Genomic DNA, 13,503 nt, shown 5'->3' on the forward strand with positions numbered 1-13,503 from the left:
AACCATCCAGAGCAGGGGTCTCAAACTCCAGTCCTCAAGGCCCGCTGTCCTGCAGTTTTTAGATGTGCCACAGGTACAAAACACTGGAATGAAATGGCTTAATTATCTCCTCCTTCTGTAGATCAGTTCTCCAGAGCCTTAATGACCTAATTATTCTATTCAGGTGTGGTGCACCAGAGGCACATCTATAAGTTGCAGGACAGTGGCCCTCGAGGACTAGAGTTTGAGACCCCTGATCTAGAGCAACGTAGCTTTGAACCTTTCAACTTCTGTTTTCTGTGGAACTTCCTGGATTGGGAAATGTTGGCAGCCTTTTGGAAAGTGTCTACTTTCAGGCAGCATACACCAGGATTGTAGCCAATACTTCCTTATGTTAGCAGTGGCAAATATAAGATGCGAAAGACATCTTAATATTTTTTACAGTAGCTGCATTTCCATTACAAATCTGTGTAGGATTTTTTGATATCCTGCTAATGTCAATAAAAAACAATTTTGCATTTCTGATGTTTCCATTAAATAAGAAATGAAATTAAAATCGCATGTGAATAAGTTTGTTCATGCAATAAGTCATTAAAAATTATGGATGTGACAGATGTAAACACGTAAAATACATATTTCAGGAGAAGTTAGCGTTAGCGTTTTTTTTCAGGTGTCAAAGCAACAAGCCCTGCCTACTTGAGAGCAGTTACATATGTTGGATTTTGGGGAAGTAATCTGTGATTTTACAGAGGAGGTATGTATTCAACACTTTGGAATGATAAACTCAACTTTTTATGAACTATGTGTTGGTGTGAGAGCTCTGATGGTGTCTAAAGAGGACAATGCCTTCAAATAACCACATTGCTGCTGTATATAAACTGGTGTTATTCATGTGATGTGAAAAAAAAGTGTTTCCCTTGCAGTTTTGCGGTGCACACCTATTTCAAAACAGCTGTAAAACTATCTCATTCTAGAGCAAAAACCTTTTAGTTTTTTCAAAATTAGCATGTTTTTTTGGTCAAAGGAAACACAGCTAGAGACTGCTTCCTTAAAACTCCATGACAGACATTACAGAAAAAGTGTTTATTTAAGATTTCTTTGTAGATTTTTCTAAAAGAAGAGCATCCAAAGTTCAAGCAGACTAATCTAAAGTCAGCACATCAAATATGTACAATAACCACACAATGGATACTGGCCTAACTCAATCCTGTAATTATACATTTTTATATGTTTTCTAGAATTAAAAATGGTGCACTTGAAAAACTGCTTCAACTTATTTTTTTCAAATATAATTGAAATATTTTGTAAATCAAACTCTATTTTAAATAATCTGCCTCTGACAAGTAGCTTAACTAGAGATAACCTAAATTTAGATGATAACAAACCTGCATTGCATCCCTTCTTACAGGATGCAATGCATCTTACAGGATGCAAGATGCATCCTGTAACTGCTCTCAAGTAGGCAGGGCTTGTTGCTTTGACATCCTGTTGTGCACACTGGTGTTTGGCCAGTGTGCACAACACTGGCCAAACACCCAAAAACCATTATTTTTTTATTTGACATACTTACGCCCTGGGAAAAGAATCAAATAATCCAAAGAAACAATTCGCACAGTATTACCGTATTTTCCGCACTATAAGGCACACCGAATTATAAGGCGCACCTTCAATGAATGACCTATTTTAAAACGTTTTTCATATATAAGGCGCACCGCATTATAAGGCGCATAGAATAGACGCCACAGTAGAGGCTGGAGTTACGTTATGCATCCACTAGATGGAGCTGCACTAAAGGGAATGTCAACAAAACAGTCCGACTCCGGTCAGCGAGGAGAGCCTTCCGTGACTGGGCCGGGGCGTGGCCGGACGATGGTCACCTTATTCCGTTCACACACAGCATGTTCGTGGAGAACATGGTGCTAAATGACCTGCAGACGACCTGATTCTAGACGGTCGGTAGGTAGGTAGGTCAGTCAAACTTTATTAATAGATTACAAAGACCTGTTGTGGCTAAATATTGGTCCGTATAAGGCGCATCGGATTATAAGGCGTAGTACCGGCTTTTGAGGAAATTGAAGGTTTTTAGGTGCGCCTTATAATGCGGAAAATACGGTAAGTCTCATCACTGTTGCTTAAACCTGTATTCTTGCCCTTTGCTTGGCTTCCTAATTATTTAAAATTATTTAAATGAGAATACAATGAACTATTGATCAAGCCTGCTGATCAATAGTCAGCAGGCTTGATAGGTGCATCCCTATTCCCTAGTAGGGAATGTATTAAGCTCTCTAAAACAATGTATTAAGCTCTCTAAAACAATAATTAACTTTAAATCTAGAAACAATAAAATTGATCTCTATTCTTGCAAAGTTCACAGAAAGTCCTAACAAAGTCTGAACAATCCCAGACCTAACCAATTTGTTGGCTGTTGTTCTAAGGAAGGGGATACCTTTATCTGCCATTTTGCAATAGCTTCTTCTAGCGTGCTATAAAAATAATCTGGGCTTGCCCACTTTAGCTGCAGCTGGATTTTGAGGGCAAGGTCAGGCAGAACAGGAGGAATGACATTTCTATCTCAGGGCAGTTGCCTCATTACACGGGGAAAACAGAGTATCAGCCTTCCTGATCTTTCAGGCCTCCCTCACCATGCATTAGGCAAGACAATAAATGTCAAGCAGCTCTGCTCCTCAGCTGGTCCCCCACAAGTGAGATTCATTACTGAGCTGTAGGGATAATAGCAGTCCATCTCACGAGAGGAAGTGAAAGGCTCCCTATCCCTGGGACAAGATCAATAGTCAGCAGGCTTGATCAAGAAACAGGCGATGCTTCTATAGGCGCTGGTCTGGAAGGTAGAACCCCCACTCCACGGCATCACGCCTCAGGATTCCTGTCTTTTTCTTACCTCTGCCAGAGCAGCAGTCTAGCCTGTCAGAGTTCAACTTGCTCACAATCAGATATTATACACAAAGACATATCTGGTGATTATTGTCCAAAGATACAAACACTTTTTCAGCATTATCCGTGCCTGACTGCTTTAAAGTCTAGATGACAAGAGCTTGAGTACAACTTGGCAAAGATATGTGTCTGTTTGGATGAGGCGAGGAGGCTGTCAGAGTTTGAACCACTAATGAGAATCAATGGGGTACAGAGAAAGTCAGAAGATACCCTTTGTGTTTGTTGCATCTGACATTTCACTGAATTACCATGTCCCCTTGTGAAAATCTATTCCCAGGCAATCTAAATTAGAAAGCGGAAGAATGAATGAAAATGGACAAAAGGGAAAAAAGTTGTGGGCCGAAAGCATATTACACGTCAGGGTGACGTACTGCAGGTACAAAGAGATGCCAGACTGTCATAACTATGTCAGAGTCATGCCAGGAAAAAAAAGTGTTAGCGAACATAGCGGCACTTACATGCGAAATGGATGCTGGCTCTGCGGCTCAGGATGGAGCCCAGCGTGTTGAAAGCCGTGCACTGGTACATTCCGCTGTCTTGGTCCTTGTCCAGGTTCCTAATGATCAGGCTGCCCCCAGACATGTGACGCCGGTAGTCGCTCCCCAGATCAATGAGCGTTCCGTTTAGTGACCATCTGGAAAAATGCAAACACAATCAGCGGCAGCGATAAAAGGTGAGTAATAAAGAGTACAGGTTTCAAATTACAAGGAAGGGACGTGTAAACTGCCTTTGTGCCATGTTAGGGTGACAGAAAATGTCACAGTTGGATCCAACTGGTCTGAGTTTATAAAATTCCACTGTCCAGCTGTATGGGAAAATTTTAAAAATAAACTAACTAATCATCTTTGGTATTGTGACTTTTGTCTGGCCTCTAATTTTTCTTCTATCCCAGTTTTAATTAGTCCCAGTAGAGAAGTTTGTTCTGGATTTGGTCAACTGAGTTGCTGTCCCTAAACCAAATTAGTTCTTGTACCTAAAACTAAGCAAACAAATGAAACAGCAGCTGAAACATTCATAATCAGGATACAGTGAACTTTTTTTTTCTGACCAATAAAACAGAGATGCAGTTCCAATTTAAATAGATTACTTCAGTTGGTATCAAGTATTTAAGTTTATCCAAGTTAACAGTGGTAGGTACCTCTAACTAGAAGATCAATTATGCCAAAGCACTAATCATGAATATTAGTTCTGCTAACACTAAGGTGCTAACCCACTGTACTAATTTGTAGAAGCTAATGCTAACACGCTAAAACACCAATTTAAGCCATGTCAATGCCTATCATGTATCAATGACACACCACTGATACATGGTGTATCATGTGTACCAGACATGTAAGGTTGGTCCCTTTCTCAGCTATGAGCACAGTTGACCTTCAGGAAGGGATTCTTTGGAACAAACGTTTCACTCAAGGATTCGGTAATATAGTTGAGTTTAAACTGTTTAACGTAGAACAGCATTGCTTTCTGGGTACCGAATTGACATCATTTGCTGCACCAGATCTTGGTTGGAGAATGTGAGGAGAGGAAAAAGAACTGTCATGTACACAGTCTTCACCCACTTCAAAATAAGACCATCTAACTACTTGAGGAATTCTTAAAAGGTGAAAACCAAAACTTCAACAAAAATGTCAAACTTTATTCAACTGAAAGTTTATAAAACAGCCAAGTAAATCAGTGTTAATCAGAGATCTTTGGAATCAATAAGGACATTTTAATATAGGGAAAGCTAAGCTAGCTGATGGTTTTCAAAATTAGCAAAAAGGAAAGGAATGGGCAAAAAATGAGTTTCCCTGCTAGTGCATTAGCAGAATTGTCCTCACATCTGCAAGTTTATTTATTAGGTTTGTTGAAACTGACAATTTAAAAACCTTAACAAAATAACTTGGATGGGTCTAAGTCAATTATTTGTTACCAATTGCAGCAATTATTTTTTTGATGGCATGACTGAATGAAATGAAAACTAAACCCACACTACATACAGCTGTGTGACCATTTTGTTAGCATATACCATGCAATTATGTCTCAATGTTATATTTCATATTATTGTGACAAACAGGTGTAAAATAAAACATTGTAACAAGACATTTTGAGCACATAGCATAGGCAGAATGATTCATCTAAGAGTTGCAGGCTATATCTTGAAGACAGTTGATAACCAGTGTTGCTGGTAGTAGCTGGATTGTTATTTCCCACTTAATCACCATGCATACTCGAAAAATGATTACACTGGGTGTAATTTTGTCGGAATGTGCAATAGAAGGCAGATTTGAATCTGAACAGTGATGGAAACGTCTAAATATTTTGTGATATTAACAGAAGAAATCCGAGGGACCCATGCGGCCTTGGCAGATTTATGCGCTCTCTGAGTGCTTTCTAATTAGTTTCTGTTTGTGCCTTTGTGTTTCTGATGTATTGCTCTCTGACACCTTCACATTGAATTGTCTACAGACCATTTCCCCTAGAAAAGGTCACAAGATAGTCTCTCACACACACCAAATTCTAGAAGTGACAGCAATTAATCACTGCCAGAAATGAGAGACAAAAGCATTGAATAATGTTTGTGCTTCGCAATAAAAAAGCACTTCATGTGTAATTTGCTGGAATCTGTGATCTGTTGTTACGACTTTGACAGGAGGAGACTGCACACACAAAAAAATTCCCTATATGGAACCTGCTTGTTGTAGTGGGGCTTTATCCTCTGAGCATTACTGCAGATGAAAAGTTACACCTCACGCTCCTTAAAGAATCGGAGAGAAATCAAACATTATTGGAATGCCAGGTGCGAGTCTCCCTTCGTGAAGGGACAGGGAAATCAAAACTCCGATGATAAGAAGGGGGAAAAAAATCAATATAATTTTTAGCCTCCCAGGCAAACTATCAGGCAGTTAGAATGATGCATCATGCAGATTTAAAGCCAGTTCTTCTTTGCCTCACAATCCGCCTGGTTTCCTGTCTAGCAAACTACAAAAGACAAAGCTGTCTTTCATCTTGTGGCTTGCATTATTCATCTAGCAGTCGCTGACAGTCACTTAATTTGACTGATTTTGTCACAGTGTTACTTTCAAACAGCTCCCTGATTCTCATAACCATCAGCTTTCCAAGAATACATATGAAAACATCAACATTTACAGCGGAACGCTCGTCCTTTTTTTGTCTGTGACGTCCCTGGGTATCCCCCCCCTGCACCGAGAACTGCACCCTCTGTTAGTGCAATAGAAGGGATTATTCATTATATGAGCAGGAGGAAAAAAATAGCGGATGCATAGCTAGTTAGCTTTGGAACAGCCCAGCGTGATTGAATTTAATGGGAGATGAAAGCAGACAGCCTGGGCACATCACACACCATGAGGAAAGTTAGCTGCTACAATGAGAACGCCGCCCACCTGACACATTTTGGAATCCATTTCATTTCAGTTCAGTTGTTTATTGGTTCCCTTTTATCAGTATTTACTAAATGCCAATTAGTAAAAAGAATCCCAGCAGAGAGAGTAAAATCTTCCCTCATCTTGAGTGAGCTTGTTGCCGCGGTGAGGAGCCCTCCTTTAAAGGAGAAGCAGACCTCTGGGACTCTCCATAATTCATCTGTACACCGCTGTCATCTGCCAAATCGCCAATGACCACTTGTAACTCAGCAGTGTCACAGGAGGCCAGGCTGGCCCAGACCATCATACTGCATCAATCTGTTTTACAGGCAATGTGTTAAATGATTTCTTGCTAGGTTTTTAAGATGTTCTCTACAATTTAATGTGATTTTTTCCTTAGCTTGTTTTTGGATGGCATCACAGCTTGTTATAAATATTCTGTAAAGGTTTTATGTAGTCTTTAAAGCAAACTGCTGAGACTTATTGGACATGCGTCTCTTTCATGTGGTGTTGGGTCAGTTCCAGGCTTTGGCACAAGTATTCATACCCCTCAACGCTTTTTGTATATTGTCATGTTACAACCACAAACTTCAACATATTTAATGTGATTGATCTACACAAGTGCGTAATGGTAACCAAACCCATCCCAAAAAAATGGAAAGAGTACGGCTAAACAGAAAACCTGCAGTCAGTTTTTACATGACATGGTGGTGCACCTGAAATAGCATGCTGGGGCAACCGTAGCAACAATCAAATAAGCATCCCTGAGGCTCATGGAAACTTTGTAGGATCTGGCAGTTTATGAGCCACGTAGCAAACAAAGCACACATTTGACAGAAGAATCTGAGCGATTGCTGTTACATCTAAGCAGTGGTGGATGCACTTTCACTAAAGCACTAACAGCAGAGCTAATTTTGCGTTTAGGGCTTTAGCATTTTTGCTAACTTTGAAACTGCTTAGCTGCCCATAAATTAAAATTTCCAGATAAACCTGAAGTGTTACTTTACTTTTTGTAAGCTTTTCAATAGTATAAGGTTTACTGTCTGTGTTGAAGTTTTGGTGAATGACTGTAGCTGGATGTGTATTCATGCTGAAGTGAGTGAATAATGTTAGTGTAGCGATTCTGTTGCTACTCCAGTGCACTAATCTTTTTTTTTTTGTAACCAGAATGCATCACTGTTCCACTGTAAACAGTTTAAAATATACTGATGTCCTGTGTTCTTTTCTGTGGTCAACTAGGCAAAAACAAGCAAAAAGCAGGAATAAAACTAAAACCATGAGTGAAGGGTTTATTTGTGAAAGCACCAGAAGTACATGTAGGGGGCCAGTAACAATTTCTATCCAATATATTTTGCTGTCACACGTCAATGACTAATGGTGGCTATCAACGTGGTTGAATTATGGACTTTAACATTAGCTTTTGCTAAACTCTACCTTGGCTCTCCATAGAAATGGCTCTCCATAGTGTTAGTGGAACAAATGTTTATGGTTATTGCTTTAAGGTGAGCTAACTTTTTAGTTGGTAACCACCACTGGTTTTTTGCTGTTAGATATTTTTGTCACATTGTCTTCAGACTTTTAAAACAAGAGTTTCCACATCCAAATGATGCTTTAAATATCCAGTACTTAACATAGATAAGCTTATTTTTTTTATTTTGATCAATTAAAAACAGAGATCTATATGCCATCTTCCACTTTTCCATCTTTGGATGCTATATTCAGAAACAAACTGATAATGGTTTATTTTATCCAACTGACACACTTCTTTAAGATCCCAGCAGCGGGTCGATTCATTCCAGTGGGAAACATAAATGTGCAGACAGTCTCTGCTCAATACATTTGCCACATAAAGGGAGACGTGCATCTTTACACCTCCACACCAGGCATCGCTAATCCTTAGCCACAGGCATCTTAGATTGTAGCTCTGAGCTGCAGCAAAGAGAGTCTTTGTTGGGATTTTTTTCCACAGCCTCCCCTAACTATTCTGCTGGATGAGGCTCTGCTCTGCCCAGGTAATGCTTTGCCCTGTTTGGATCCGGTTCTTGCACAGGCTCTTCTCAACAGTCTTCTGCACTGGGGGTCAATGCTACGGAAGCGCATTGCTATCACGCAGGAAAAAAAAAATTTCGAGCGCTATCACGTTATAACGTGATACGTATCTCGTTAAAACGTGATACATCTCGTTATAACGTGATAGTTATCTCGTTAAAACGTGATACGTATCTCGTTAAAACGTGTTATGTATCTTGTTAAAACGTGATATTTATCTTGTTAAAACGTGCTATGTATCTTGTTAAAACATGATAATTTTATGTCCAGGAAGTGGCGGTATTATGCTAGGCTAGTACAGTGGCTAACATGAATTGGTCAGGTTTCCTTTCATGTTTGGTCTACAACATGTAGACCAAACACATGTTTGGTCTACATGTGTTTGGTCTACAGTGCTTTGCACTGTGGTTAAAACCATTAATAGCATGCGTACTCTGAGCAGGATCCTAAACAGAACGGGACTGCACAGAAGGAAACGTCAGTCCGGTCCTCTAGCTGTAGCGGCGTTCCTGACTGTCTGGATCGAAGCTCAAGTTGGCTTCCGATTCTAGCTTCTGATTTGGGAAATGGCTAAAGGGAGATTATAACGGAGGCTCAGACGTATTTGCTGAACAGTTTCTGTTCAGATATTTTTTAATAGTACACTTGCTGAACAACGGCAAAGGCTGTTCGTAACCAAGCAACCGAAATCAACAGAAGGCTCGATAGTGGCAAAAGACAAAACTAGATCCTGTTAAGCATTCTTCAAAATAAAAGACTTCCTCTCTCCAAAATAAATCATACATAAAGCTTTGAATTTAATTATTTTTCATGTCACCTTTTGGAATTGTGTACAATCAAGTTGAATTCGGTGAATAATAATAATCATGTAAATTATACTTAACATATGACTTGACATATGACTGTAAATAAGTAACTAATCATGGAAATTATATTTAACATATAAATGTTAAGAAATCATTTGTTCTACTTTAAAAACGAACATACATCGACACTTCAAATCTGGAGTAGATTATTCTAATCTACGCTAATGGCAGAATATTTCAAACCTAGTTTGTGATTTGTGAAATCTTTATCTGAATTGAAACCTCAATAATGAGAGATTTAAAAAATATTTTTGCATCTGGAATGCATTAGAAATAAACTCCTATCACATTTACAATATTTGTTATTATTTTAACCTTCTGTTTTCTTTCACTTTTTTGTCCTAGAGCACCTGCCTTTTTGTGTGTGGCTTACAAGGATCCATCAGCTGGGATAATAATGCCAACAACTTTTCAGATTCCGATTTATAGTGATGCAACATGGCATCAGAGATGAATAATCTATTCCAGGTCGGAAGTGTCTAAGTATGTTAGCTTTAAAAGTTTAATAGTTAAAGATGCTACCCATTTCCTTAATTGGTCACATCAATATTATAAAAATTACAATATTGCCAAAATTCTTATATGTTTTCCAATCAGTTTCAATTTCCTCACTCCCCTTCTTCTTTAAGGAGCTAAATATAACTTTTTCCAACTTCACTTAAATGGTAAACGCCCGAGAATGAAACTGCCTCTCTTATATCTGCCATATGACAGAGGGTGTTAACAATTATCAAACCTATTATGTTATTTCAACCCAGATCAGGGCAGCAATGTTTTACTTTACTGCCAGACAGCCCCCAGCATGGGTTACTATTGTGTCCCACTGGATCTCTATTGCTATGGACTTGTACATGTACTCATCAGGCAGGAAAAGGTTAATTAAGCAAACAAAAAAAACCATTTCTGAAAAATACAATGATGATCTGGCAAAAACACTTGATTATTTGGGAGAAATGCAACAACTATCAGATGTAATGTTCATCCATGTAGAGCAGGATTTAAACTGCTAAGGATATAGCTAAAGTGTCTGATCTTTTTCCAGGGAAGGTATTTATGTAACTTGAAGAAATTAAAAACAAACATGATATTCCTACAAAATATTTCTATAACTATCTTCAAGTTCAGTTTTATTTTATCAAAGCAACACAATAATCTTTATCTACCCTCTTTGTCTTTATTAGAAGACATTATTGTAAGTCACCTATATGGTAAAGGAGAGGTGTCTCTTCTTTGCTCCTTGTTTGTCGACAAATATTAAAATCTTTGACCAATATTTGAGAAATATTATTATTTTATTTTTTATTTTATTTCTTTTATTTTATCAGGTAAACCCCGTTGAGATACACATCTTATCTTATTTTCAAGAGGGACCTGGGTAGAAGTCTGCAACACACAGCAACCTGGTTACAAAATAAAATTAATTAATACATATGCAGAAGTGTAAAACAGTAGAAAAGAATTTAAAAACAGTGACACTGTTTAAAAGAATCTCGTCTGTTTTTAAGAATCGCTTGAAATAAGTCCAGTGGAACCAGTTTTGACATCTTTATTTCAGAGCTGATTCCAGGCTGTAGGAGCCATCACACTAAAGCTTGCTTCCTTTTTTCAGTTTGGAAACGTAGGACATGCAAAAGAAAAATATTGTTAAAATGTAAAGAATGGGAATTAACAGATCTATGTAAAAGAAAGTTTAAGGATGCTGGAGCCAAGCCGAGTAGAGATTTATGAATCAGGATCATTAGGTGATTGTTTCTCAGGACGCTTAAAGGAAGCCATTCAGCTTTTGCTGATTTATGATTTATTTTGGAGAGAGGAAGTACCTACCCTAAACATCTTAACATCTTACTATAAATGAAATAATATGCCAGTGCAATTAGTACTTTTCATCAATGTTAAGAAATTGACTTAACACAAGCTTCTTTATCTTGCTGAAAAGTTACTTGTAAGTTAGTTTTGTCTTATTTTCAATGTATTAATATAATTGCACTAGAAACAAAAGAAAAAAAAACTTGGTAAGATATAGTGTTTTTGCAGTGAAGCAGCTCCAGCTGACAATGCTTGCTGACAAAAGAAAACTTTCATCCACAGATGATCAGGTGATCATCAATTTCAGTAGAAAAAAAACACGATCTTGAGATCAGCAAAAGTGACTGACTCCCAATAAACACATAGTATGTCTCATGGATAAAGGATACATTATTCAATATGCCAGTGTAAACATGAACACTGCAACATAAAAACAGCAGGCTTTGTCCAGATGGTTTAACCTATTGCAATGATTTCAAGATGAAAGAAAGGCAACAAGTTTGAAACAAAATATGCCAAATCTTATAGAAAATGTGATACAGCTGCAGAAGACCACAAGATGCCACACCTGTCAGAGAACTGAACACTCACGCTACAATTTTGCACGGGATGAACAAAATTGTACGACCAAAGATTAGAATAATGTTGCCTAGCCTCATGGGTTTTGATTTTAGCCATGACATTATGAGGGTAGGGTTTAAATTTCACTGAAGGACAAGAAAGCAGGGATCCATTCTGTCTTTTATCAACAGACCAGGTTAGGAGCGTTGGTGTAATAGTGTTGGGGAAGTTTTAAAGGCCCAATTTGGGTCTCTTAGTAGCAATTGAAAATTGTTTAAACATAGCGGCAGAGCCCACCTCAAGACCCCCCTTCTGCTTCTACGTCACACCCTAAGCATATGAATCCAGGCCATGGGGAGACCACCACCCCATCAATGAGTTTTTAGCCATTGTTGAGATGCTTTACCAAGGCCGAGAAAGAGTCACACGCTGTTAGACAAAGGGCCCATAGTAAAGAGTTACATTTTTTGATTCTGTTAGACACCAAGGTCAATTTCTCACGAGAAACAGAAACTTATCAGGCCACAGAGACATGGTGTGATTTCAGGGAGTGTCTTCCGTCCATATAATCAGCTGCCCTCCTCTTTCTCCTCAGACGCTGCACAGACTTTTTTAGAAACTCTTCTTGGATGTAATGGTAAAGCGTCTCCTTTCAGCGCTGAAAGTTAATAAAATAAGTAAAGTCTGAATGCTTTTCTTGGCTGATTTTATGCTCCGTGTGTCAATACAAATTATGATTCCTCGATTGAGATTCTCGTTCTCAATAGATGGTAGCAGAGGATGGTTTTGTGTTGACACATGAGCAGAGATTGGACTGGCCGTTTAGGCGCAGACTTTCCGGAACAGTACTCTGGTGTAGGGCCCAAATAAAAGGTAAGGACACTTGTTCCTTAATATACACCACTGTACTGTTTCTCAGGTCTGTATAAATTTCATATTCCTTTTACATTTCTGTTCAAATTGTGTTTCACTGGCCTGTCTACATGTTTAACTGTTCATAGGAATAAGTGAAGAAAAAGTAGTTTTTAGGTGTAAAGAAACAGTAGTTTTTAGGTGTGAAGAAAAGGTAGTTTTTAAGTGCGAAGAATTAGGTGTAAAGGTCGATTGGCACTGCAGAGGGAGGTCGCTGTCCCCGGCTTTTCCCGGACGCGGGGAAGGTAAAGGCGAGGTTTTGTCGGTTTTATCCTTGGGGAGTTCTGCCCCCTAAAAAGAACGCGTTAGCCAATCTGTGACTTGCTCAAGAAACACAAAAGTGTTGAGAGGGGTCCACCATAGGAAAAAAGATAAGAGAATAAGATGAAGGTTGATCGCGATCTGATCCTCTGTAGTGTAATAAGTGTTAAAAAGAGGACAAAAATAGGAGCTGAAAAGCGTGGATCCATTTCTGTGTATCTGAAAGCTGTGTGTGTAAGCTTCTGCCGCTGAGCAGACGTTATGTGTTTAAATGTACTATTTTATGTTTATTGCAATGTGTTTTAAAACCATGGTCAAGATTGGGAAATTATAATCTGTGGGAGGTTTTTGACTTTGTCTGCTGTGTTTGATTTCCTCGCCGCCGTGCGAGCAAAACTGCTAAAAAAAAAGAGAAAAAAAGGAGAAAAGAGAGAAGAGGTGATTTTTGAACCTAAATTTTGAACCTAAACAAATGGAGGGTGAACTTGAAAAGGAAAAATGCTATCCAAAGTGGGGCATCGGGCCATGGATTGCGCTCGGTGAGCAAATAGAAGCATTAATAACTTATTTGACGAATATCAAAATAAGGGGGAAAAGAGAAAAGCAAGAAAAGGGGGCTAGAATACCTGGTGCAGAAGAAAGGAGGCGACCTGTTAAACAGACAGCCTTTGGGAAAATATTGGCTGGAAGGAATAAATGATGGTAAGGGAAAACTTATTGAAACTAAATTAATCCTGCACAATTCACTAAATTCA

The 13,503-nt window shown here is 38.6% G+C and overlaps 1 protein-coding gene across 1 annotated transcript in view; it reads right to left on the reverse strand.

Annotated features, from left to right (window-relative positions):
• LOC106909145 (contactin-3-like) overlaps window positions 1-6,600 on the reverse strand; it is a 33,041-nt gene extending 26,441 nt beyond the window's left edge. The window contains exons 1-2 of the mRNA XM_088005958.1: window positions 6,491-6,600; window positions 3,390-3,565 (exon numbers count right to left, since the gene is read on the reverse strand). Coding sequence (XP_087862084.1) covers window positions 3,390-3,565; window positions 6,491-6,600 — 286 coding nt within the window. The remainder of the gene's footprint in view (window positions 1-3,389; window positions 3,566-6,490) is intronic.
• Window positions 6,601-13,503: the final 6,903 nt, after the last annotated feature.

The sequence above is a fragment of the Poecilia mexicana genome, unplaced genomic scaffold (assembly GCF_051168715.1).
Source record: "Poecilia mexicana isolate PSO_F unplaced genomic scaffold, ASM5116871v1 scaffold_5, whole genome shotgun sequence".
Taxonomy (NCBI): Eukaryota; Metazoa; Chordata; class Actinopteri; order Cyprinodontiformes; family Poeciliidae; genus Poecilia; species Poecilia mexicana.